Here is a 26,563-nt window from a genome sequence, read left to right as displayed (position 1 = left end):
AATAACCATAGACACATAATTTTCTTAGCAAACAATAAAATATCTATTGATCTTAACACTAAAGACCCAACCTCCTGTCTATTCCATATTTCAAATTCATATTACTTATTGCCAATACACATTTTTTTCCATAATTAAACTTATTCTAATAAATCTAATTTCTTATATCTACCTTGCAACTATTACTGAAGTTCCTCGAATGCTGCAAGAGAATTTAAACTACTATATTTATTTTTCAGATATTCTTTGAAAACCTCCCATTTAGAAACAAATTCCTGTTTTGATTTATTCTTTATTTTTTCCGATAATCCATCTAATTCGGCATATTATGTCAGCTTTTGGATCCAATCTTGTATAGAGGGGATTTCATTACTCAGAGCTTGCAGGGCAGCAGCTGAAGAAAAAGGGTTTTCTTGTGTGTGTTTCTTTGTGGCTGATTAGCTGCTCTCCCTGTGCAAAGGTCAGAGGGGACAGGTTTTCTGTTGAGGCAGGTGATTAGCTGTGGGAGGAGCTTATCAGAGCTTGCAGGGCAGCGGCGCGCGCAGTTTGATCCATCTTTTAGATTTAGGGGAGCTAGTCTCAAACGTTTGTTGGGGGAGACCTAGGTTTTTTGTGGGGGATTTATTTGTCCTGTCTTCACGCTTTTTATGATGGAGGACCACTGTAGTCACCCCCAACGACACGTTCTCAAGATGGAGGGTGAGGGAACAGCTGCAGTCGCCTGCGGTTCCTGCGCAATGTTTGCCATCTTGCCAAAGATTGCAGGCAGCTTTACCTGCAGCAATTGCATGTTGATTGCCCTCTTAAAAGACAAAGTCCAGCAACTGGAGGAACGTGTACCTACGCTCCAAAGAATTAGAGAGCTGGAGCTCTTCTTGGAAGCAACAGAGCACACCGTCTCCACCAAGGAGGAGACGGGACTCCCCTGAGAAGGAGGCTAGTTCACCAATACAGGAGCCAGATATATGGAGAAACGTGACTCAAAGAAGTAGGAGGCCCAGGGTTCGCTCTGATTGTTTAGAAATACACAATCGCTTTGAGGTCCTCTCCCCTAGCATGGAAGACGAAGAGCAGACTCCATTTGAGGATCTCTCCCTCATTACAGTCGATCAGGTATATGAAGACGAGCAGCAAAGTCAGTCCTCAGGGAATGTGCAGGCGACCTTGGAACGGACAGCTCACGGAAGAACCCCGACCAGACCTAAGAGGAGGCGTGTAGTGGTGATAGGGGATTCCCTACTGAGGGGAACAGAAGCAGTGATCTGTGGGCCTGACAAGATGTCTCGGGAAGTGTGCTGTCTCCCCGGGGCTAAGATCCAAGATGTAACTGAACGACTGCAAGGAATCATAAAACCCACTGACAAATACCCCTTCCTCTTGGTTCATGTGGGAACCAATGACACTGCAAGCAATAGCCTCCAGAAGATCAAAAGAGATTACGAGGCTCTGGGCAGGAAATTGAAGCAATTAAATGCACAAATTGTCATCTCATCTGTCCTCCCAGTTGAACGACGTGGCCCAGGGAGAGAGGGAAAAATAGTGGACGTGAACAACTGGCTTCGCAAATGGTGTAAACAGGAACGGTTTGGATTCTTAGCTCACGGACTGCAGTTTCTTGAAGATGGACTTCTGGCAAGCGATGAGCTGCACCTCACAACGGTTGGGAGGAATGTTTGGGAGGCAAAAAATCTCAGAAACCTCATCAGGAGGGCTTTAAACTGACTAATGGGGAGGGAGACAGTGCTCCTGAAGGTAGGAGTCTATCAATTGATGAAGATGATCTTCCAAATGTCATAGACCGAATGGAGCAAACAGCATGCAGACCTAGTGGTGGGAGGAAAAAATCCTTAAATAAGAGACACGGGGGAATGATTAATGGACTTCAATGTCTGTACACTAATGCGCAAAGAATGGGAAATAAACAATATGAGCTTGAGCTCTTGGTACAGCAAACTAAATATGACATAATAGGCATCACTGAAACCTGGTGGGATAAGTCCCACGATTGGAATGTAATAATGGAGGGATACAATCTATTTCAGAGAAACAGACCAGACAAGAAAGGAGGAGGAGTGGCGTTATATGTCAGGGATGTGTATACCTGTGAAGAGATCCAAGATTTAGAACCTCAAAGCCAAAGTGAGAGCATTTGGGTCAAAATTAAGGGAGAGAAGAATAACAGTGACCTCATTGTGGGAGTTTACTATAGATCCCCAAGCCAAACGGAGGACATAGATGATGCCTTCCTGGAACAGATGGCCAAGCATGCAAAAGGAAGGGAGATGGTAGTAATGGGGGACTTCAATTACCCGGATATTTGTTGGATGTCAAACTCAGCCAAGAGCATAAGGTCAAACAGATTCCTCACTGGCCTTGCAGACAACTTCATTGTCCAGAAAGTGGGAGAAGCAACAAGAGGAACAGCCATTTTCAATCTGGTCCTAACCAATGTTGATGACCTGGTTAGTGGGGTAGAAATGGAAGGATCATTAGGCGCAAGTGATCATGCTCTTCTGAAGTTTACTATACAGCGGAAAGGAGCAGCCAAGCATACTAGGACTCAATTTATTGACTTTAAGAAAGCCGACTTCATAAAACTTAGGGAAGTGCTGGGTGAGATCCCATGGACAGTACACTGTTGGCTCATGTCAAGTTTGTGGTCAACCAAGACTCCTAGATCCTTTTCACATGTAGTGCTCTCAAGCCAGGTGTCACCCATCTTGTATTTGTGCCTCTCATTTTTTTTGCCCAAGTGCAATACTTTACATTTCTCCCTGTTAAAATTCATCTTGTTTGTTTTGGCCCAGTTCTCTAATCTGTCAAGGTCGTTTTGAAGTGTGATCCTGTCCTCTGGGGTGTTAGCCACCCCTCCCAGTTTGGTGTCATCTGCAAATTTGATCAGGATGCCCTTGAGTCCATCATCCAAGTCGTTGATAAAGATGTTGAATAAGACCGGGCCCAAGACAGAACCCTTTGGCACCCCACTAGTCACTCTTCTCCAGGATGAAGAGGAATTTAAGCATAGCGCAGCAGCTCTGGCTGATCCACAGCATTCAGCCAACCAACTCTTTGGTGCTGGTCTGTATGAGACTATACCAGCACAGGCGCAATTAACACCTTTGCATTTTAGTCGCACCGCAACCTGCGTGCAACGCGCCTTTCGGAAAGTCCCTGTCTCAGGGCAACCGCTGAGCTCTTTTGTTAATATTAAGCAACAACATTCAGAGCCCTACCATCAATTTATAGATAGATTGAAAGAATCAGTCACTAGGCAGGTTGATAACACTACAGCCCAAAATGAATTGATGAAAAAATTGGCTTTTGAAAATGCTAACACCGACTGCAAGAAGGCATTGCAGTCAGTTGTACATCGCCCCAAATATGACCTGGCCGATATGATTCAAACCTGTGCCGATGTAGGAAGCCAGAGCCATGCGATGTCTTTGCTTGCCGGTGCCATCCAAGCTGGCAATAAGCCAACAGGCAACTGCTTCAACTGTAAGCGCCCAGGTCATTTTGCTAAACAATGCAGAGCCCCTGGCGGATAATACCCCCATCTTCGTCAAAAAAGAAAAGAAAAGTGGGAAATGGAGATTTGCTTTTGTGTCTCATTTCCTGCCTTAATATAAATTCCATGATAGTGCTCATTTTCAGTGTTTTGTTTTTGCCCCTCTCTGCTTCCGCTCCTAATAGCGGTGATTCCACACCAATAAATGTGTGGGAATCTTTTGCAAAAACCCTCAATGTTTCATCTTTTTGCCTAACTCAGCAGGTATCAATAGGTGAAATCCTTGGCTCCTGCCTCATCCCTGTTTGCCATGACCCTCTCGATTTGCAAAATGATACCTGGTTTTATTCATCCTTACCCCAAAATGATTCTCTCCGCACCCTTGGTTATTCCAGTTACCATAACTGGGGTAACTAAGTTCGCCGACGCCCATCTCTGGCCATTGATTTGTTGACCCCATACGTGGCCTCTTTTAATATCACTTGTGTGATATTAAACCAACTGTGTGAAAATGGGCAAGGATAATTTTAACTGCTCTGATTATGTAAATATTTCCTATGTATATAAATATACAGAGCTGCCTGAAGGCTGGTTCTGGTCGTGTCCAGGCTACACATTCAATTATATTCCAGCAAATATTAGCCATGGCACACCTTGCTGCTTAAGCCGCTTGTCTATCATTTTACCCAAAAAGCATCATTTGTCCCGGTCTCGATATCGCCGCTCTGTGGAATTGACTAATGATTGTGATGATTCTGTTTCTCTCCCTAGCAGATCTGAATATATTTCTCTAGCTGTCTCTCTCTTAGGAGTCCCTGGATTGGCTGTACGGAATAGCAGGAATATTAACTCTTTAGCTTGCTCCGCAGCAAAAGCCTTGAATTTTACTTCACAAGCCTTTCACCTTTTGAATAAAGAATAGAGTGAACTCCAGCATGGACTCTTGAAAATCATGCAGCAATAGATTATTTGCTGGTGCTTCATCATTATGGTTGTGAACAAGTGGATACATGTGTTGTTTCAATATTACTGACAATTCTAAAGCTATTCAAAAGCAAATTTCTCATTTGCGAAATCTCACACATCACATCAAACAGGACGTTGGACTTTCTGGCCTCTGGGATTCGTTTACCCCGTGGCTCACTGCCTGGTTGCCAAACCTGAATTGGCTCTGTAATCTCTTTCAATACGCTATTGTCATAGTATGTATATTGATTTTGTTATGCTGCTTTGTCCAATGCATTCCTGGTCTTATACGTCTTTGCTCTCAACTTCTCTCTCCCCCTCAGCCACCTAATAAAATTATCGCTGCCTACTTTGTGAAATGGCAGCACCAACAGTAAACATTAGGGGAGAGGTAGGCAGATTTATTTCCGGCATGCGCTGGCAAACCACGTATCCGGAATTATTTTTGTCCCACTCACCTTTAAATCAAAAAGAAAAGGGGGAGATAAAGGGAAGCTTTGCTTCTGCTATGGCATGATGGGAGCTTTGCTTCTAAGCTTTGTTTCTGCACATGATGCTACACACACCGTTCCAATACTGAGACATTCCCTCATCGTCCCAGAATGTTCAGTCCACATTTTTGACCTGTTCTTAATGCTTAGTTGACCACATCTATTGGAAGGTAATTGTTTAAGTCTTAATATATTAATCATTGGTTATCATTTTAATTAGGAGGTTTTCATGCCTGTCTAGTTCTGTGCTCCCTTTCCCAGCCTTTAATCTATTGGTGATTAATGCCTATATGCAACCTTTGCTTTGTACTTGTGTTGACCAATCAGCAATAAGCACATACGTGGCAATGCTGTAATATTCAATAAAAGAGGCTCCTCGAGACTTGCGCAGGGATGCCTCCCAGATGACACTCGCTACCTGTCTGTCGTTATTTCAACCCAACACAGAGGCTTGACAACCATATGTCAGGAGTGCTCTGATGGTGTTTCCTGCTTGGCAGGGGGTTGGACTCGATGGCCCTTGTGGTCTCTTCCGATTCTATGATTCTATGATTCTATGATTCTACTCTTCCATTTTGCTGCGATCAAAACTCTTGCCGCCGCCGTCACATATAAAAAGATACCCTTCCTCTTTTGTGGAATATCCAAATCTGTTATTCCTAGGAGGTAGGCCTCTGGTTTTTTATTAAAAGAGATCTTTAGCATTTTTTGCAGTTCTGCATGTATACTCTCCCAGAATACCTGTATTTTCCTACATGTCCACCACATATGGTAGAATGTTCCTGAGTCTCCGCATCTCCAACAATTACTTGACACATTTTTATACATTTTTGAAAGTTTCCATGGTGTTAGATACCATCGATGTTGCATTTTTTGAAAGTTCTCTCTAATCGTGTAACAATTTGTGAATTTCCAATTGATCTTCCATAAATTTTCCCATTGGGCCATGGTTATTGAATGGCCAAAATCCTGGGACCACCGGTTTTCAAACTTTGCCCCGGAAGCCAAACGTGCTCCTGAGCTGCTGCTTTTACTGTTGCGCAGCAGTTTTGAGTCCCCCACATAGTAATTAAGGCTTTCCCCCTCTCATTTTACGCTTAAGCTGCAAACTGAAGTGTTCCCCCCCCCCCGCATCGTAATGAAGGCTTTCACCCTCTCCTTTTACCCTTAAGCAGCAAATTTAAGCCCTGCCCCCATCATAATTAAAGCCTTCCATTTCTGATTGCACTGTTCTGAGGTGATATTTGGTGCTTTAGTTTTTGCTATTTTTTGCGTTTTTGTGTGGGTTTTTTCATTTTTGTGTCTTGTGGCTTGTTTTCGTTTTTTGATTGATTGATTGTGTGACTGCAGAAATGGATAAAAGCCCCCCATACAAACAATGACTATCATCAGTGCAGGTAAGAAAAAAAATTAATTGTAATTTTTATCATCTGCAATACTGTCTTATTTATTTTATAGTACAGAACATTGATTATTGCTTTCATTTTGTGGATCAATGGTCTTGTTAGATAGTAAAATTCATGTTAAATTGCTGTTTTAGGGGTTGTTTTTAAAAGTCTGGAACAGATTAATCCATTTTGCATTACTTACTATGGGAAAGTGCGCCTTGGTTTTGGAACGGACTTCCGGAATGGATTAAGTTTGAGAACCAAGGGACCACTGTGTGTATAATTATCCCAATTTTCTCCACATAAATACCTGGCCTTTTTTTCCAGGAAAACACTTAGGCATTCAGTATTCAGAACTCAACTCAGGGTTGCCATCCAGTTAGTTTTTAACTAGCAGCATTAGATATTCTACAATAAACATTCTTTAACTTTATTTTTTTTTTTAATGGAACAGTGACCGTCTTAAACAATAAAGATTGTAAATAGATTTTTGTGAAGATAAAAGTTGGATAAAGGCTTTAAGGTTGGATAAAAATGTGTGTAATAAACAAATACACAAAATATATGCAAACTCAGAGGCTCTAGTAAGCTGTGTTGGGCACAAATAGTGGTTTCAGGTAGTGATTCAAATGCCTACCTGCATGCACACTAGTATACATAACATTTAACCAAGTCCTGATGGGTATCATGTCACACAAGCATCTGCATATATACAATTTTCATTTGTTGCACACTCCTCTTGCTGGATCAGGGAGAAACATCTGCAACCTCAGTGCTACAACACAGAATCTTGCAGCTATAAACTATTAGCAAGTAAACATCTGATTTTGATTTCTATATATGAGTGAAAACAGAATGTATGGATTACATTTATTAATACAGTAATCTAACTTTCTGTGGGAAAAGTTATGACCTGTTCTTATTTACTACCAAATTGTTGGGGAAATGTGAGTTAAGTTAAAATTACAGTTGAAGCCATTTATCAATTAGTCAGTGATTAATTGGTTGATCTGTTGATTACAGATTAAGTATACAGTTGTAATTAATCAGCATAGACCATCTGAACTCTCCTGCTGCCACTGCTGTTACCTGAGTCTAAGGCCGATTCTCTGAAGGAATAATGCAAAGCCCACAGTATTATATTAGCAGAGGAGCTCTTAATATACAGGAAATCATTTTTACCCTGGGAGGCAGACTGCTTTACAGTTATATATAGAACAGAGAACAAAAGAGCTGGTTCGCATGTTGTCCTATCTTTTAGAATGTTTGAGAAGAAAGGTCATCTTATATATCAGTTACTGATTAAGAAATAGAAAGCAGCAAGCAAGAATAAATGGGCAATAAAACGGGAAACCCAATTCAATGTAAGCAAGTGGAAAAAGATGCATATTGGTGCAAAAAATCCTAATTTCACATATGTACTCATTATGTCTTAACCGGCAGTGACAGACCAGGAAAGAGTCAATGAAGAAGTTGACCCAGTGTATAGCAGTTGTGAAAATGATGTACCAAGCTAGATGGGGTCTTTAGGAAAGGGACTGAAAATAAAACTATCAGTTTCATAGTGTCATTATACAAATCCATAGTATGGCCACCTTTGAAATGCTGTGCAGAGTTTTGGTCACCACACTTCCAAAAGTTATTGTAGAACTGAAAAACGATCAGAAAAAGGCAACCAAAATGATCAAGGGGGTGGAACAAAGCCCCTGTGAGGAAAGGTTACAGGTTTTGTGTTTTCTTCAGTTTTGAGGAAAAGTGAGTAAGAGGAGACACGATAGAGTTATTTAAAATGCACATTGTTGAGAAAGAGGATGGAGAAAAGTTTTTCTCCCTCTTTCATAACTGCAGAACTAAGAGCCGTCCACTGAAGCTGAATGTTAGAAGATCCAGGAGAGACAGAATAAGGTACTTCTTCACACAGCACAAAGTGAAACTATGGAATTTGTTCCCACCTGATGCAGTCATTAGTGAGTACTAGCAACCAGTGGGACCCCTGACAGTTCTAAGTGCTGATTACAGAGAGGGAAAGGGGGGGGGGCAAAGCAGTAGAGAGCTCAGCGTGGTGTGCCCACAGCACTGGATTGGGTCTGCCACTGCAAGAATGCAGCACAGCCTCTGCGCCCATGCAGCCTCACCAGCTGCTACTGGATGAAGTGGTAGCCATCATATTGAAAGAAAAATCCATGGAAGATTTTGCTGGAGACAGTATGACTCTGAATACTAGTTGCTCCTCTTAACTGGATCAATTTCTCTGCCATCAGTCCCAACACTGTATCTTGGCACCTGTTCAGGAGCTCATTGAGATCTGCATTAATACAAATCATAAACACAATTTGCATAATTGTGGCACCTGCCTAATTTTTTCATCACCCAACATACTGTTTTATGGTATGCTTTCATAGCTTCCTGTATTCCCTTAGCGTTTTGCATGTGCCCCCTTTTGAAAGGGTTAATAATTACTCACAAGCCCTTTGTGTTGCCTAACCTGCATGGAACTACTACATATTCTATCAGTCAATAAGCACATCTTAAGTTTTAGTTAAATAGGAATTAAACTCAAATTTGTAAACAGGAGGGCAGAGCACCTTTTTAATGAGTGCAATTACATGGCTTTTGCCTTCTGCTTCAAAATGGTATGATTTGAATAATGTCATGGGCATTGCCAAGGCGGGCAGGGAGGGGCAGCTGCCCCCCCATCAATAAAAAATACATAGCAAACTGAGGTTCTGGCCCCCCATAACAAAAGGCTTGCCCCCCCTCCAACAAAAATCCTGGCCATAGCTGTCAACGTTTCCCTTTTTTTAAGGGAAATTCCCTTATTCCGAATAGGATTCCTTGCAAGAAAAGGGAAAAGTTGACAGCTATGATCCTGTCTACGCCCATGAAAAATGTTCAATTCAAAGACAGATATAACAAGAATTACAATGCTGTGCTCCCCTCCTCTAATACAAACTGCTAGGATCTTCAAGTGCCACTATCAGTGCTATTTCTCCACCCCAACAAACCATTAAAAAATTTTTTTTTTCAAAGGAAATGTGGCTGACCATTTCCAGTTTGCATTCCAAACAAAACCTTGCTACAGTTAAATAGTTTAAAACATTAGCACTTGCCTGTAAGAAGATTAATAGTCACAAGGGAGCCTAGCAGCCACTCTCAGGCTGGAGTGGTTTCAGTTTCAGTTTCCCTTGACCTGAAAGGTCTTTGGGCACAACAGGCCCCTCAGGAAAATGGCGCCAATGACTCAAGCAGGAAGGGGAAATGGGATTCCCTCAGAACAATGACATACCTGGGAATGTAAGCAGATACCTGGGCCATTCCCTGGCAAAACATGGCAGCTGGGAGGTATGTTAAACAGGTGTTACTCTGGATGTTTCCACCAACTTCTAGGGGCGATGGTAGAGTAATTTGAAGAAGTGCATCAGGCCTGAGTTACCTGACGTTTTGGAATATACAGAATCTTCAAAGTTTACCTGACCAACAATACATGTTCCTGCCTGTGCACAATAACTTATAAGCTCATCCTTTTGGAGTGAAGCGGGAAGTGAAGTAGCTTGGTGGAAAATACCTCCTCAGATACTGTTTCTTCACCAAACAAGATGGATGAACAGGGATGACCCCATTCCAACAGATCTCATGCCTCTTCAGAAGGATACACGAAATGAAGGTTGGTTGATTTAAGCATTGTGTGCAAACAACACATCCAGTTGTATGCTTTTGCCACTTGATTTCTTTCCTCTTCCATTGTAGCCATGAGACATATACTTTTTCCAACCAGTCCCCTCTCTTTGTTCCTCCGGACAAATAGCCGTGTAAACTTGAGACTTCAGTTTCAACCAATTTGTATCTGTTCTGCCAATTGCTGCATGCTATAGAAAGAGCCCATAGTACACAAACTGGAGCAGATCAAAAGGAGTAATATTCTTTTTTTGCCTCTTGTGACTCCCGTGGAACCCTTACAGGACTGATCCTTCTTTAGCAAGGAAGACCCTGTGGCCTAGGAATTGGAACAAAGCTCAGTAAGGGTTTTTAAAAAGTGTATGAATAAATATGCAGCATTATGTTGCAACTCTACTTGGTTGAGCATTACAGCTGAATTATACCTTTTTACAGCTGAGGGTAAAACAATGAAAGACTGCAGAATGAATGGGAGGAGACCATGGGAAACGATACCTTTCTCAGAAGAAAATGGTAAGTTCTTAAAATATGCTCCATTAAAATGATGTCAACGTGAGTGATATAGGAGCTAAATGTGAACTGGGAAGTCTTTGAATCTTATCTCTGCCATTAATTCATTTGGTTGCATTGGTCAAGTCTCTCTCTTTTTCTATCTCAGCCTAATATTTTACTTCTGCAATTTACTTCTTGCCTAATTTCCCAGGTTGACAGAGATAATGCAACGATTTCCAAAGATGACCCTCAGGGTCCCTTCTAAGTGTACAATTCTGTGATTGACCTGGTATATTGATGCTGGTTTATGAATATTAGTATGTCAGTAGATCCAAAGTGCAGTTGTTTGCATAATATCATCTGAAGCTTGGGTTTATTTATGCACAAAAAATAGGATTTTCCTGGAAAACAATTTTGGTTGCCAAATTAGATTTATCCAGTCTGACTCCCAATTTGATAAATCAGCTGTGTAGTATCACGAGTATGTGCCCTGCATTTTCTAATTCCTGAGTACATGAGAAGGTAGGGGTTGAAAGGCTGGAAAGAGCAGTTTGCTTCAAATGGGGAGAACTCAGCATTTGAAATGATAGACCATGATGTGGTTTGGGGAAACCTGCTATTCATCCCTTCATTTAAGTAAACATATAGGGTACACAGTGATGTTGGCATGTTCATCCATTATGCACAGACTTGTACTACAGCCAGCTGAGCTTAATTTTGGTGTTCATATTTGAAAGTTAGGAAGCCTATTTTGACACTATTGACTTTATGTAGTGACAGAGATGTTTGTTTAAGAGCACAGCAAATGACAATGAAAGCCTAACCATCTATGTTCCTAATCCCACTTACTTGGGAGGAAGCCCCATTGAATTCAATAGAGCTTTCTTCTGAGTAAAGTGGGATTAGGAACATAGCCCCAGTGTCAAACACTGCAAGTCAGCCTCAGGAGATAAGCAAGACCATTGGTACCTTCAGATGTAGACCATTGCTTTATTGGGGAAAAAACACAAAATATACCAGATCCCTACACAGTCTGAAAATGAAGGACAACTTTTCTAAAGTTTACCATCCATTTACTGAATACATTTAAGTAAAGGAACATGATTGGCAGCAGGCAATCTTCTATGAGAAGATTATTTTAGGAAAACATTCTTGGATAATATGAAGGGCAACTCTGGAATTTTGCTGCTGTTTTTGGAATGCTACTGCTCTCTTCTTGTATCCTTCCTTCCATTCTCTTTCTTGCTTTGATCTCTTCATTGTTTTTATTGCCTTTTGTGTATTAGAAAAGGAAAGTAAAAACAACTGGGGGGGGGAATGCATCCTCTGTCACCTACTTCAAGGCTTATAACTGCATTTCATTTCTGAAACTGATTGAAACGTATAGATGGAGTGAATATTCAATTCAGTTTTGGCAGGGGGGTCCCCTGCAGTAAAATCATTCAGAAGTCACTTAGCTTTATCTAATACTCTAGCATACAAGGACCTAGTCCCCACTGAGGTGATAAATCTGCACAAACCTGGTTTGTATTTATAGTACTACAGTGGTACCTTGGGTTAAGAACTCAGTTGGTTCTGGAGGTCTGTTCTTAACCTGAAACTGTTCTTAACCTGAGGTACCACTTTAGCTAATGGGGCCTCCCGCTGCCCCCGTGCCTTCGGAGCACAATTTCTGTTCTCATCCTGAAGCAAAGTTCTTAACCCGAGGTACTATTTCTGGGTTAGCGGAGTCTGTAACCTGAAGCGTATGTAACCCAAGGTACCACTGTTATTCATAGAATCATAGAGTTGGAAGAGACCACAAGGGCCATAACTTCAGAAAGACTGAATACGCGCCTGTGAGCTTTCAAAATTTGTTGTTAACTTTTCATTGATTTCTTTGCCTTTCTCAGGTACAGTGTGTGTAATTGGTTGGCTTTCTGGTAACTGGTGAGTTTATCTAGATTTTTAAACAAAAGAATTCGGAGGTGTGATAAATACTTAGGAGAATTTTGTTATTTATTCAATAAAAGTAAATCCCCTCTTCCTCCCAAAAGAGCTGTAGTGATTTAAAATAAGTTACTAGCTTTGTGGTGCTTCCTAAAGAATTGCAAACAAAAAATCAAATTCACACACACAAAGAATTTAACTTTCTTTCATATTAATCAACTACTAAGCAAAATATAAGCACATCTGCTCAGCTACAGCTATCTGTGAACAAACAATTTATCATTTTTGTTGCTTTTGCATTAATGACAGCTGCAGGGTTCTGGCTTAGCTTCAAGGTTTCTGCAGAGACATATAGAATGACCCATGTGTAAATGTATCTGACAAATGCCAGTGTCTGGTTCAAGAAGAAAGAGAAACATTTAGAGATATATATCAGCAGCCAACCATTTGTAAATTGAGGCTGGAATACATTTATGCAACTGGACTGGTGTTTAAATAAAGTAGTGAGAGATTAATTGAATATCTTGAGCTTCTGAAGTCTGACTTACAGCTTTCTAAGATTCAGAAGATTGATTCATTGCAAAACCAGATTTGACAGGTATTTGCACGGTAACACACGTGGGATCCAGTCATGCTTTTGTGTCCACAGAAAATCCTCCACTAGGACCAGGTAAAATGGGTGGAAAGCTTCCTATATGATATTAGTGGCTTGAGCTAGCCGATTCTCTCTCCACTCCCACCCTGCTTCTTCCTGTACCATCTCAGTATGTCATACATTCTGGGAACTCATGTGTCCTTGCCAGGCCATTTTGGTGGGGTGTTAATGCAATTTTTGATTTTATTCAAGCATTTGGTACACTGTTTTTCATCAAGAAAAAGATTGCAACCACTCTTATATCCACCCTCCTTATACTATACTAATTTTATGCACCTGTGTACTCCTCTGTGAGTTAGGGATAGACAGGCTCTGGCAGATTGAGCGGTTGGGTGGAGCCTTGTATTTGTCTTTCCAGCAATTCCTGCAGCCAAGCTGGTGCCAAACATATTACTCTGCTTCCCTTTGTTTCACATCAGTGAGGCCAAGAGGGGGGCATCTTGTCATCTGGGCAGCCCAGGACCTCCATACACATTGCCCAGGCTTGCGCCCCGGGAGGCGCAGCAGTTTGACTTCACTCTCAGATCTAATGATCCCTATCCCAGAGTTAACAACTGCTATATTAGGATTTTTTGTTTAGGGGAGTTGATCTGTACAGAGATGGTCTACTGCAGTGGTTCCGAAGCCTTTTTCTTCAAGAACCACTTGAAAATTACCAAGGATCTTGATGGATCATTCAGTGATTTTTCTGCTTGTTGTAGCAATTGTAACGCACTGTGCTAGATGCTGTAGGGCTATTAACTTGTATGTTATTGCTTCTTCTTTTATTTCTTACGTATCCAGTGCTAGTCCTACACAGAGTAGACCCAATGAAGTTGATAGACATGACTAAGTTCATTCATGTCAAAGAGTTCCTCTGAAAGGAACTTAGTTGGATAGAATTTAAACTGAAATACAATATAAGATATAGAATGCAAAAAAATACAATTAAAAATCAATATGAATATTTAATGCACAGCTGTACCACCTCCTGTCTTCAAACACAAATTCACAGACATGTCATCGTCCACCTGAATGCAGCTTGGGGACCACTGGCTTCCCATGGAACACCCTGCTCTACTTTAAATGGTCTGCACGACACAGCAAAAGCAGCAGAAAAGTTGGAAATTCAAAAGGAAATTATTAAATACTAATTGTTGTGGTTTGCATACAGGATATATATGTATGTATTTAGAGTTCCTGTAAATTGTATTCATGAACATTTTGTTCTATGCTCATATTGCACGATTCCCTTTCCCCATGCTTTTTAACTCTCAGAGTGATTCCTCTTTTTCTGCCAAGCCCTTTATTGTATGACAGCTTATGCAAGCTAACGTCTTCCAAATGTCCTTTAAACTTTTTGAATGAAAAGGTTTACTTTGGGAATAAATATTTGAGCTTATGCATGAAAAACACTCCAGCAAATGTACATTAACTCGCACACATAATAATGTGTATATATAATGCACTGCAGTTTGGATTACTGATCTGCGAGTTGCAATTTTGACCACACTTGTAGAAATATTTGACTGTAACTGATTTGTTACATAAACAAATTGGTTGCAAACCAACAATGTACAATTATCCAGCTACACCCTAACAGCCATTTTCTTGTCACCAAATGTTTCTAAATGGATAGTCTGCTTTTCCACTTTATGTTGCCTATAAGTCAGCTTATTTTTCTAAAAGGTGGGGAGCGGAGCACACACATCCAGGAGAAAGAGCTGTCAGCCAGGCAACCAAGATATTGCAGTAAAAATCTGGAAATCAAGGATAGTGTTTGGACCAGTGCATCATGGTGTGCTGGTATTTCAAATTGGTTTAATTCTTAATGAATTCTGTTTATGAAACCTTGAGAATTTTAATTTTGTAGGATGCTTACATGCTAACTCTAGAGTCTCTTAGGATAAACAAGTGGTGTGCCTCACCCCTTTTAATCCACCAACTCCCACCAAGTTTGCCAAAGCATTTATTATGACATTTATATCCCACCTTTCCTCGGAGCTGAAGGTAGTGTACATGGTCCCCCTCCCCCCTCCCCATTTTATCTTTACAACAACTCTGTAAGGTAGGTTAGGTTATGAGACAGCAACTGCCCTAAGGATACCCAGTGAGCTTCAAGAGAGAGTTGCAGATTTGAGCACTAGTCTCCTAGGTGAAATTCAACTCTTACTACCACACCACATTGCCTTATAATAAAATGCTCCTCAAACCACAAGTAAAAAATTAAGATTTCAACACTTTAGGCAAGGCAATCTGAGAAGCCTTGGAATTGCTGTTGGGTGGAACAGCAGAGGTGAAAAAGGATGGAATATGGACTCATAGGTTCAAGAATCTCACACTGACAAAGGAGAAAGATGTTCTACAAAAAAGTGCCAGTTTGAACCCAATTGGCACTTTTTGAGCAAGTCCTATGTCTTAGCTGCTGTTACAGTGCTTTACTTCTGTTGCTTTCCTTCCAAAAGCTTTGCATACAGCCACATTGTAAACGGAAGGAGTTTTATTATTTTCTTCAAGCAGATTTAAACTTGGATGCCCTTAATCCTGCTCTGTAGCTTTTAAAGCTCATAGTTCTCTGAAGGAACAGGTGAAGACAGGGTTGTGCATTCTGTTATTAACATGCTTTCACCATCCTAAGGATACCCTCAAATCATCAAGTAGATTTGCCTACCACATCATTGAGAGCATGAAATTTATCTGAAGATAAAAACAGTTTCTTATAATGTATGACCAGCAGACAAAGCAATTAGCACCTTTTATTATTAAGTCTCTCTGCTCCACCCAGTTCTGTATTACAGGGGTCTAGAAAATGAACCATTTTTTTCTTCAAAAGCATTGCACTGTTCTAACCAAATCATATAATTGACAAAATGAATGGGCATCCAGTATCCAGAAACTCAGTGATGCAATTTTTGAGGATTAAAATTGAGTTTATTTTCGGGCACTTGTCATATGTTTACCAGATTTCAGACAATTGTGTGGGATGGATTGTTGATAAGCCTCTGAATGAACGGAAGACTGCGGTGCCTGCCTGGAGTTAATGCAGTCAAACTGTTTTCAATATGCAATAGCGGTTGGAAGGGAAATACGGTGCATGCTATCACTCACACCAATAATGGTCATGAGAAATGATTTTGAGAAACAATATTGCCAAATTATCTGTCAAAATAGTGTGTTCTATTAACAATCTGTCAGCATAAACTTCACGTCAATGCATTTTAGATTTCTGACAGGGCGCCAAATTTGTAACACCCAAACCAAGGTATTGTGGTAATTAATCCAGTGCTAGATGTCTGCTCCTGCAAGGAAGCTTCCCAAACCTTCCTTTTCACTGCAACTTCCTAAGCACATCACCAAGAAAAGACCTAGGATGTGCTGCAATAGGATGGGAGAACTGCTTAAAATCTGACTGAGGTAGCTTGCAAAAGCTACTTTTGCAAGCTCTCATTCTCCAATTCTTCCCTCTACTGCACTGCCTTGCTCCACTTTCCAGTTTCCTCCCCTAAGTGTCCCTGATTCCTCAAGAGAGGTTTTGGGGGGCACAGTAGGAAAGAGAATGAGAGGTACCCTACTTACACAGCACTGGATACTTGACGGACAGTGCCAACTGCTGACTAGAAGCAGCAGCAAATACATCATCCAATAGACAATAGTATTTTGGTTCCTCCTGTTAACCTAACACTATAATGCAGTACAGTTCTGTTAAAGTACTATCCAAAAAAGGGCAAAGCTTCTTTCAGAAACCTAATACTGTACTGAACCTATGTATATTTTTTAAAAGAATGCAAGTTGCAGGCCTGCATATAAAGATTTACTTCTATTGGCTGTAAAAAGAAAGAAAGCTTGTTGACATTTGGTATATTGAGGAGAGTACAAAGCAGTAAGCCAGAAACTTGAACTCATTTGCAAAGACCAATAACAGTGAGATACATGAACATTTCACAGCTGTTTGGCCACATGGGAAAACAACAACACTTATTTTCAATTTCTGTAAAATTCCTGGGCTATTTTATGAAAAGAAAGATCCTGCATTTGAAACCCTAGCTTCCCCGAACCCCAGTAGGTAACACTGAAAGATAGCGCAGACATTCCCAGATAATTTTGCTTGGTGCAGCAGCTGCTGAATTCAAGAAGCTGCATATCTACCCCATAAAATGCATTAAACTGCATCAGACAGCATTATTCTTTTAATGTTGATTTTCTAGGCTGACCCAAGTGAGGTAAAGCATCTGAAATAATGAATCAAAATCTTAAAAAGTGGAAAAGATATTTCTGTACCATTTCCCACTACCTACACCCACTAGTTAGAATGCAGGAAATAGCATGTCTTGAAAAACATTCCTTAACACTGCCACTTTATAATAAATTAGTTAGTACTGCTTTTTTTTAAAAAAAAGTTCTTGCTTTGGTTTTTTTATAACAGAAGGGTTTCAAGAAATATTATATTTATTTGCTTTGGTGTATTCCAATATCGTTGCAGAGATACATGATAGGCATTCTTCAAATTCATGCTTGTCATACTCCAGGAAAACATGGAAGCTGCAGAAGTCTGGAAAATAGAAAAAAAGTTAAGTATTTCAAGAATTCCTTTTTTCATTGTTTGAAGAAACATGTCTTTTTTTGGTTCTCTCTTAAAAAAGGGTATCAGACTGCAAATTATCTGTAACATTACTGTGCTTGAATTATTTTGCCTGGAGGGTAAGTAAAGCAAAACACTTAACTGTTCTACATGGTGTAGTGTACTTTCTCCTAATATAGACAGATCCCTAATGTATTATCCTACGGGTCTGTGTATGTTAGAGCAGTGAAGAAAAAATTATTCTCATCTTTCAGATTTATGTCAGTGCAGCTACTCCAATCTCATACACAGAATAAGTTTGCGAATGCCTTTTTCTCAATTAGAATAATTAATTAAACTATTACCAATGCTACAGAGAATTACAATTACCAGCATTATTACCAGCTAAGGTCCAATTCTACATATTTTTTTCTGCACCATAAATTCCTGTAGAGACCGGAATACTCCACATCATTGATCCTTGGAATTTGAGGTTGTGCTATGTGAGTGTGGCCAGAAATAAAGGGCATGCAGCAGCTCACTGCAGCCAACATGCTACTACCCTGCAGGCCAGGGTGGAGATTTTTTTCACCCCTGAAGACTGTATTCATTCATGGGAAAGTTCTTGAGGGCCATATGCAGTGGGTGGTGCCAAAGCCTGAAGTAGGGGAGACTAAAGCCCATTCACACACACTGTTCTCTTTCGTAGCTTGGCTTCCTTGCTGTGTGCTGAGAAAGGAGCACAGCGAAGAAATGTAGAAGAAAAGAGATAACCAAGCAAGCATCTCTCTCCATTGTGAGCTCTCTGCAGGTCAAGCAAGGAGGAGGTGAGGGAGAAGGGATATGGCTTGGGGAAAATGAAAGAGGTTGGGTTAGGAGACTCGTGGAGCAGAGGTTCCCCATTTCAGCTGTAGGCCATGAAAATCGTGTTTTCTGCCCCCCTGGCAATTCTGCGCATAGTGTCAGTGGTTTCTTTTATCAGATATAGATGCATTAGCTATCATTTTGTAACTTCAATGCTTGAAAACAGTACTGCACTCTGAGGAGGTGCCTATTATGATGGTCTGCAAGCTTCAGATTGGTGCAGGTCATCACAAGCTGATCCTTTATTTTGTGGGGGAGAGGAGAAATGCTGAAAGCACCAATGTTTCCAGCATTACCTTCTGGGTTTATGATTAAAGTTCTGGTTATGATCCAGCCTTAATGTCCTTGTTGCTGTTGGAGTGACTGCCTCTTCTCTTACATCCCATTGGCATCTCTTAAACCTGATGCTTGCTATAGTCTTATTTGAGTATGCTGCTTGCATATACACCCGTACTCATAAGTGAGGACAAGTGCATTACACTCCACTCCCACCCAGCATCTCCCTGTCACCTTCCACAAGTTGGAGGGCCAAGTCTAAAATGAGGGTTGGGGGTGTGTGTGCTCCTTTGCACATGGAGGCATGTATAAGCCAGCATCATGTCTGAATAGGGCTTACCTGTACACTGAGTTTATGACCACAATGTCTGTAGAGATGTGGTCTGAACAGTGGCTCTATAGTTGTAGAATTCCTTTCCCCCTATGTTCATCAAAGTCCAAGCATATTTCAGGAATGTAGGACTGGGTGATCCCAAGTAGCTGAGATCTTAATAACCGCTTTCCAAACGCTTAAGCACTTTGTGTGCAATTCAGAGTAATTAAAATCAATGGTTGTTTTGCAATTGACTTTAATAGGATGCGACTACGTCCCTGGAGTCTTAAAAGAATCCACGGTGCATTTGCAAGGAAGGCATAAACTTGTTTATTCAATACTTGCTGGAATTCTCTGGAAAATTCAGGCAGTACTTTTTGTACTTGAAATGGGAACAAAAGTATAATTGCAAAATGCACTTCATAAAGCCTGGGCGCATAAGGTTACACAAAAGGGCTTTTGATATTCCTGTAAGAGAAGCTGGACCAAACATAATGTTTTTATTTTTTGTTTTTATTTAGCAGCATTTATATAGTGCTTAACCATCCATAAACTGTAAGTGGTTTACAAAAAATCCAGTTTACAAAGAACTGGATGTCACCTATAAGATTTCCTTTAGCCAGTATCTGAATTGTTGCCATATTATGGAATGTTTTAAATGCTGATGTGCAAGATGTCACAAACTGAACTCAAAGTCTGGTGAATGAAGTAGAATATCAGCCTGACTCAAAGAAATTTGTGTAGGTAATAAGGACAGGAAGAGCTGTGTGCTGCTGTCAGGAAACGGGATAGGCTCTCCAGGTTCCCCCTCCCAGCTGACTCCTTGGAATGTGGGATATTAAACCTTGGGCCTTATTTAAGCACAACACGAGGCTCTAACACTGAGCTATCTTCCCCAAAGAGGTTAGATAAGGTTGGGATAGAGAGCAGTATATATATCTCAATAGTGCAGAAATTAACTTGGTGGAACATACTCCCTCAGCCTTAATTCCCCATCTTCTAGGGATACTTACTATATGTGGTGAGGGACACAGCAAGCTAATTTCTTCTGGCCCTCCCTGACTAACCAAGTCTCAGCTGCTCTCAACTGTAGACTTATAGAGTCATGCAGTTCGCTGGACTTCGCTGGATCCTGTTTCTTCCTCCCCACCTCCTCCACCCCATGGTGAAAATGAGAACTACAGTCATACCTCGCGTTACAGCCACTTCAGGCTGCGTTTTTTTGGGTTATGGACCGCTGAAACCCGGAATTACCGGAATGGGTTACTTCTGGGTTTCGGCAGTCGCGCATGCACAGAAGCACTAAATTGCGCTTTGCGCATGCACAGAAGTGCCAAATCGCAACCCGCGCATGTACAGACATGGGTTGCGAACATGCATCCCGCACGGATCACGTTCGCAACCTGAGCATCCACTGTACCAATAGAAAACTGATGGGGCATTGGAGGAAATGATAAGCACTTAGTGAATTTAGATTGACCTTCCAAAGCATACAACTATCAGCAGTAAAACATAATCACATTCAAATTTAAATAAATAAATAACATAAGTGATTTCCTATGAAACATCCTTGATATATCTTATTAAAGATTTGGGTATGACACAGATGAAAGCCACAAGATGTGAGAAAAGAAACATTAAAGTCCATTTGAAATCTCTTTAGCTCATTACTACTGTCAAACACCAAAGGGACTCATATTTAACAAGAACTTCCACTCACCTTATTTTTGTGCTTTTATTAAAACAACCCTTTGACTTGTTCCGTTTCAGGGTCCAGGTCAATGTCATAGAAGCAAGGCCTTGTAGGCAATCCTGGCATTGTGCTCATCTAGGGGAACAATGAACTAGAAGTTACGGTCCTGCAATTGTAAGCTGATAACCACACTGTGCATATACACCCATGATGAAGTGAAAGACCATATTGTTCTTCGTGGGCTCATAATTTCACATGCATTGAAATGAAAAGAATCAAGCCATCTGTTACTCCAATCCCTTTTGCTAAATCAGGTTCAGAAACTTTAAACAGATTCACTTATGCCTCAGATTGCTTACAAATGTGTACAAGAACTTATGGAAAAGCAAAGTAAAAGCTATACTGTGTGAAACCCTGTGGTGCAGAATTTTAGGAAATGGTGCATTCTTCAGGAGGAATATGGCAAAGGAAGTAGGAATGTAGATAGTTAACAACAAAGAAGACATTCAGATAAATGCTGTACTAACGGAGAGGCCTGCATTCTGTATTAGGCTCCTCTAGCCAAGACACGTTTGAAAATGAGTTATCAATACCTAGATGTTATTTAATGCTCACATAGAGGTTATAGGCACACAACAGCATTTTCAACATCAAACAATTGTTCTGTAAACAGAAATAACCTTCCATAAATAATAAGTTAACTCATTACACAAGTAACAATAATGTTATACAATATTTTATAATTTGTTGAAATGAATTTTGGCCCTGATAGTGCAAAATGGTTTAGATTAATTTGTGTGTCGGCGAAAAGAAAAAGTAAACTATATGAAGGCTCAACACAAATTCTGCAGATGTTCCTACATTTAAAATTATGCTGAATGAGAGGAATGCTTAACCCTTCCCAGCTTCCCCTGCAAATACCCTCCCCATTTTATCCCATCCCCATAAGCTCTGAAACAGGAAGGTAGCCCAGCTGGAGGAAACAAGTCCCCTGGGAGACATTTGCAGGAAATTATGTCTGTGTGTGTATGTGTGCTTAAGGGGGTTAAGTACTTCTCTTTCCTTTCCATGAATTTTTCCTGCAAGTTTTCCTTCCCTTTATTCCCGTTATGTCAGTCCCATCATGATGGGAAACAAGACCCTTTCTCTCAGTGCACAAGCTGTCACTGGCAGAATTCAAAATCCTTTACTAAAAACTAGATTAATACAGAATTAAAGAGAACCACTGCCAATTTAGAACAGCTTGCCAAGCGTAATCTCTTAAAATAAAATGTCTGCTTTCACTAAACATAAAGGATTTCTTTTTTTGGCAAAAGTGGGAGCACCACTAGGATCCTCCAGAGACACACATTTAGAGCATGTGTGCAGTGCCTCAATTTGTATTTGGATGCCATGCAGCTAATTTTCCTTTAAAACCAAAGCTGCCAGCTTAAGCATGCTTTCTTAAAAGTGTGCTTAATATGTTTACGGTTCAGTTTTCAAATTCATAGGATGCCATTGTTTTGTTAAAACTAATGATGCTTTGTTGTTTGCTAGTTATTAGTTGAAGTTAAATCTATTTCTTATTAGGTTATTCCAGAATAAAAGATTCTGTCAAATTTCCCCTATGATTTTTGTGTCTAAATGAAAAGTCTAAAGCATTTCAAAGTGCAGGTTTTGTGCCACAATCATCTCTAAACCAAAGCCAAAGCCAATACATTTGCTTTTACAACATCTCAGCAAAGTGGGTTACACAGATCAATAATCGCCTCCTTCCCTCAGCACTGTTGCCCCTTTCCAATCAGCAGTGGCAATTTATCATTTAAAAAATCTTAACTGCAGAGCTCCCATTTATTTGGTTCCTAGTTAAGGGCTTTCATACATATTCATTGTCCTGTATCAGGGCTCCTTAGTTGGCCCCCAAGTCCTCTCTCCATCAAACCATGGCCACCTGCTCCACACCTGTTGACACATATAATGAAAACAGGTAAAAACGTGGCTGCAAAGGAATAGTTGGGAGCTTTAAAGGGTGCTCTACTGATTGCGCCTTGGCAAAGTTAGGCATGTTCTTAGCGCTGATCAGCAGTCCCATAGAGATCGGGAACGCTGTAGAGCAGCCAATCTTCCCTAAGCAGGGCTGACTGTAAATGCCAGTCAGCTGAACGGTGCTTAGAGCCAGCTCCCCGCAGGGAAACGCTTCCTTCAGCAGCATGGTTGAATTTCACACTGTGCAGGCAAAGGGTCTGAGGTTGGAAGTTGCTGCCAGTCACCACCAGCAGTTGCAAACCTTGCTTCCTTTACCTGCAGTTTAAAATTAAGCCATGCCAGCAAAGGAAAACACTGCTCCTGGCATTATGGTGACATACAGGGGTGACATACAGGGGTGCAGGGGAAAAACCATTCACACACAAGAAGAAGGTATCAGAAGGCTTGGGAGAACTCCAAGCTTTGCAAAAGTACGGGAATATTTTAATAGAAAACACAGAAGGAAGGGGCGTCACAAGAATAGCTCAATGAGACTACAGTTGCTTAGTGGGCATGGGATGCTGTCTGACTTGTAGGCAGACGTAGAAATGGGAGGGAGGGAGGGGAGAGAGGTTGAATGGAATAGAAAGAAGTATCCTGGAAGAAGACATGGCTAGCTGGAACCCTGGACAGCTCCACCACTGCAACGTTTTGTTGCAGAATCACTTGTGGAGAAGAATAAAGAATTTGGTGAACACAGAAGGTCCACCTGATATTCTGAAGCTTCAGCCAACCCCACCTACATTGAACAAATTGCAGCCACAATTAGCAGAAGAGCAGGTTTTTATTTTACCTTTTGAAAAATGGAAACATTCTCAAACGACTAGGTGCACCACAACTTCTGCACAGTGAAGTACACAGTACACATACTCTGCAAATAAGCATCTTTCCCCCAATAGTCCTGGGACTTTAATCAGTTACTTAAAATGGCCCAATAGATTTGAGGTATCGTGTTCCCATAATAAACGTCAGCACTCCTTCTTGTACTCTGTACGACTGGGAAATGGTTAATGCTTAAATAAAAGGAGAAAAATTATGTGAGAGGGGTATAATTTAATTAGGCTTTAGTAGTATAGTTTGGCTCAAAGAAACAAAGGGCATATATACTAAAGCTTTATTCAAGATGGAATTGGTTGTCATAGGCAATCCTCACAAAGCTCCCTTTCCTACAAAAATATAAAAACAAAATCCCAAAACCTCAGATTGAAAAAACAGATGCTTGGGGCAGGCAAGATGGGGCTGCCTTGGAAAAGAGTCAAGATTTTAAGAATCTAATAATTTCAGACTTTCAGGCAACATTCTTTTCCCAAAACAATTGATAATACCTAAACAATTCTTTAAAAACATAATCTCGCTGTATACATTTAGTACCTCAAAACAAATACATGGGTTTATGAAAGCCATTGATCACAATTTTAAGCAGTTGGGGTGGGGGGAGATTAATAATGCACTTTTCTGAAGTTCTGCTTGGATTTGACTACATTTTTAGCCAAAGGTAAGAAGGTACCATCAGCACAGGAACGAGATTAGCCATGAATCATGGATACGGGGGGGGGGGGTGTGCTATCAAAACCCCACCCTTCCTATCCAGGTATTTGTTCAGAGATACTTTATAAAAATCAATTTCATACAAAGAGATGTAAATATCTAAATAAATAGTTACTATGATGTTTCTCAAGTAGTAGGCTGGGCACAAGTGAGATTCATGAGCCACCACACTCCATCTATGCATTAATATAGTGAATTTTACAAGCATAGTAACATTTGAAAAGCACAAAATACATTGTGCCAAATAAAGTTAAGAGATGCTTCATATACTCTATTCTCTTTATTGTAATCTGTTATGTTTTTAAAATATTTTTAAATTGTTATAACACGCCCTGGGACATTATGGTGAAGGATGGGTAAGAAGTAGAAGTAGCTTATATGTAGGAAATTGGAGTCTCCATCTTGAAATTAAGCAGTTTGTATAAGAATTTAGCAGTGTCTGTTTTGAGCCAAATTCTGGGATTAGAACACAGTTGGGGACACTTTTCATCTGTCACTGCACATCTGTTAGTAACACGCTAATGACAGGAAAACTCATTTATTAGGCCTGTTAATGTGAAGCAAACTAATTGTTCCCTGAAGTAACAATTCCTGAATACAAATGTTCAAATTTAGCACTAGTCCCCTAACTGCTTTTCTAATAAAATATTATTTTACTATGTTTTCTGCTAAGCACCCAAATAAAATTGTTTTACTAGAACAGCCAAAGGAGGAAACAAGCGCCTGTGTAATCCCAGCCACTGTATAGAACATACTTCTTCCAAGATCTCTGTTGAAATCTCAACTTAGTTGTGGACTTACTGGGTGACTAAGACAAGTTAATGCCTGAAATTCTGCTCCCCAGTCAGTTAAACAGAAACAGCACTCCCCTCCTCTTACAGGGGTATCCAAAGAGTTTTTGGCACCCATCTGACTTGAGAGACAATGGAGTAAGCCTCAGGGGGCGAAGTGAAACCACTGTGTTACCAGCACTGAAGTGACCTCCCTGGGGCACACACACTTCAAGGAAATCCTTTTTAAACAAAAGGTCTTCAATACCTGCCTAAATATCAAATTGGTAGCATTTTGTCTAATTTCAGTTGGTACCAGGTTGGGCTTGCAACTCTAAAAGTCCACTAAATGTACCTGTAGGGCATAAGCTATACAGTGGTATCTCTGGTTACGTACTTAATTCGTTCAGGAGGTCCGTTCTTAACCTGAAACTGTTCTTAACCTGAAGCACCACTTTAGCTAATGGGACCTCCCGCTGCTGCTGCGCCGCCGTCGTGTGATTTCTGTTCTCATCCTGAAGCAAAGTTCTTAACCCAAGGTACTATTTCTGGGTTAGCGGAGTCTAACCTGAAGCGTATGTAACCCAAGGTACCACTGCACTCCCACCAGAGGAGCACAAGTGCTCAGCTGGTGAGGTGGTCACATTAGTGTTTAAAGACTTAACAACTCCAGCCCAAAATATCTGAAAGGCCCTTCCTTCCCTGTAGACCCTAAGTTGTAGAACTCCATACCCACAGAGGTGTGTCTGGGAACTTCATTATCCCGTTTCCCATGAATGCTGAAGATGTACCTCTTTACCCTGGCTTTTAAGTTGGTTCTAATGTTGCAGGTGAAGGGTGGGTAACAAATCAATAATCTGCAATCTTACATGCTTTTCTCTGACCCTACCTATTCGATACCGTGGTGACTGAAGCTATCCCCTGAGCCAGCGTTGCTCTGACGACGTTAGAATCACAGAAGGGACCACAAGGATCATCTTGTCCAACCACCTGCAATGCAGGAATCTTTCACCCAACGTGGGGCTTGAACCCACGGCGCTGAGATTATGAATCTCATAGTCTACCAACTGAGCTATCAGAACACATCTTGCAGTTATAGCTACATCTCGGCATATACTAGTTTATTCATTCTCCAACTACCAGGTAGTCAACATGGTACCTTCCAGATATTGGACCACAGTTTCCACTGTTCCTGGCCACTGCCTATCTTGACTGGTGCTAATGGTAGCTGTAGTCCAACAGCATCTAGAAGGTGCCATATTAGCTGACCTTGCCCAAACATCCGCAGCTGGGGTTGGTAGTATTACTGAACCACGAAATAAACATATTTAATACATTGTTTTTAAAAAATATGTATGTTAAACTGATTCAGGTTTCAAACAAACAAACCCAAAGGATGATGGATCCATTTTTCTTAAATCAAAAGGAGCTAATTTCTGGTGAAACATTTTTGG

General features: G+C 40.7%; 1 protein-coding gene and 1 long non-coding RNA gene across 4 annotated transcripts in view; one reads left to right on the top strand and one right to left on the bottom strand.

The window, feature by feature from the left end:
* Positions 1-10,460: 10,460 nt before the first annotated feature.
* LOC128410656 (uncharacterized) overlaps positions 10,461-26,563 on the top strand; it is a 34,212-nt gene continuing 18,109 nt past the window's right edge. Inside the window, exons 1-3 of one of the 3 annotated variants that reach the window (XR_008329567.1) lie at positions 10,461-10,541; positions 17,564-18,468; positions 20,865-20,961. This is a non-coding gene — a long non-coding RNA (uncharacterized LOC128410656). Of the gene's footprint in view, positions 10,542-17,563; positions 18,469-20,864; positions 20,962-26,563 lie in introns of those variants that run through there. The other 2 variants (XR_008329568.1, XR_008329566.1) reach the window with 2 other exon arrangements.
* Positions 16,865-26,563, bottom strand: part of MTHFD1L (methylenetetrahydrofolate dehydrogenase (NADP+ dependent) 1 like) — a 113,802-nt gene continuing 104,103 nt past the window's right edge. Inside the window, exons 27-28 of the mRNA XM_053382167.1 lie at positions 20,815-20,922; positions 16,865-17,632 (exon numbers count right to left, since the gene is read on the bottom strand). Coding sequence (XP_053238142.1) covers positions 20,833-20,922 — 90 coding nt within the window. The 3' untranslated portion in view covers positions 16,865-17,632; positions 20,815-20,832. The remainder of the gene's footprint in view (positions 17,633-20,814; positions 20,923-26,563) is intronic.

This window comes from Podarcis raffonei, chromosome 3, assembly GCF_027172205.1.
Source record: "Podarcis raffonei isolate rPodRaf1 chromosome 3, rPodRaf1.pri, whole genome shotgun sequence".
Lineage (NCBI taxonomy): Eukaryota > Metazoa > Chordata > Lepidosauria > Squamata > Lacertidae > Podarcis > Podarcis raffonei.
The sequence above is the reverse complement of the archived record's forward strand: the minus strand, read 5'-3'. Positions and strand labels throughout refer to the sequence as shown.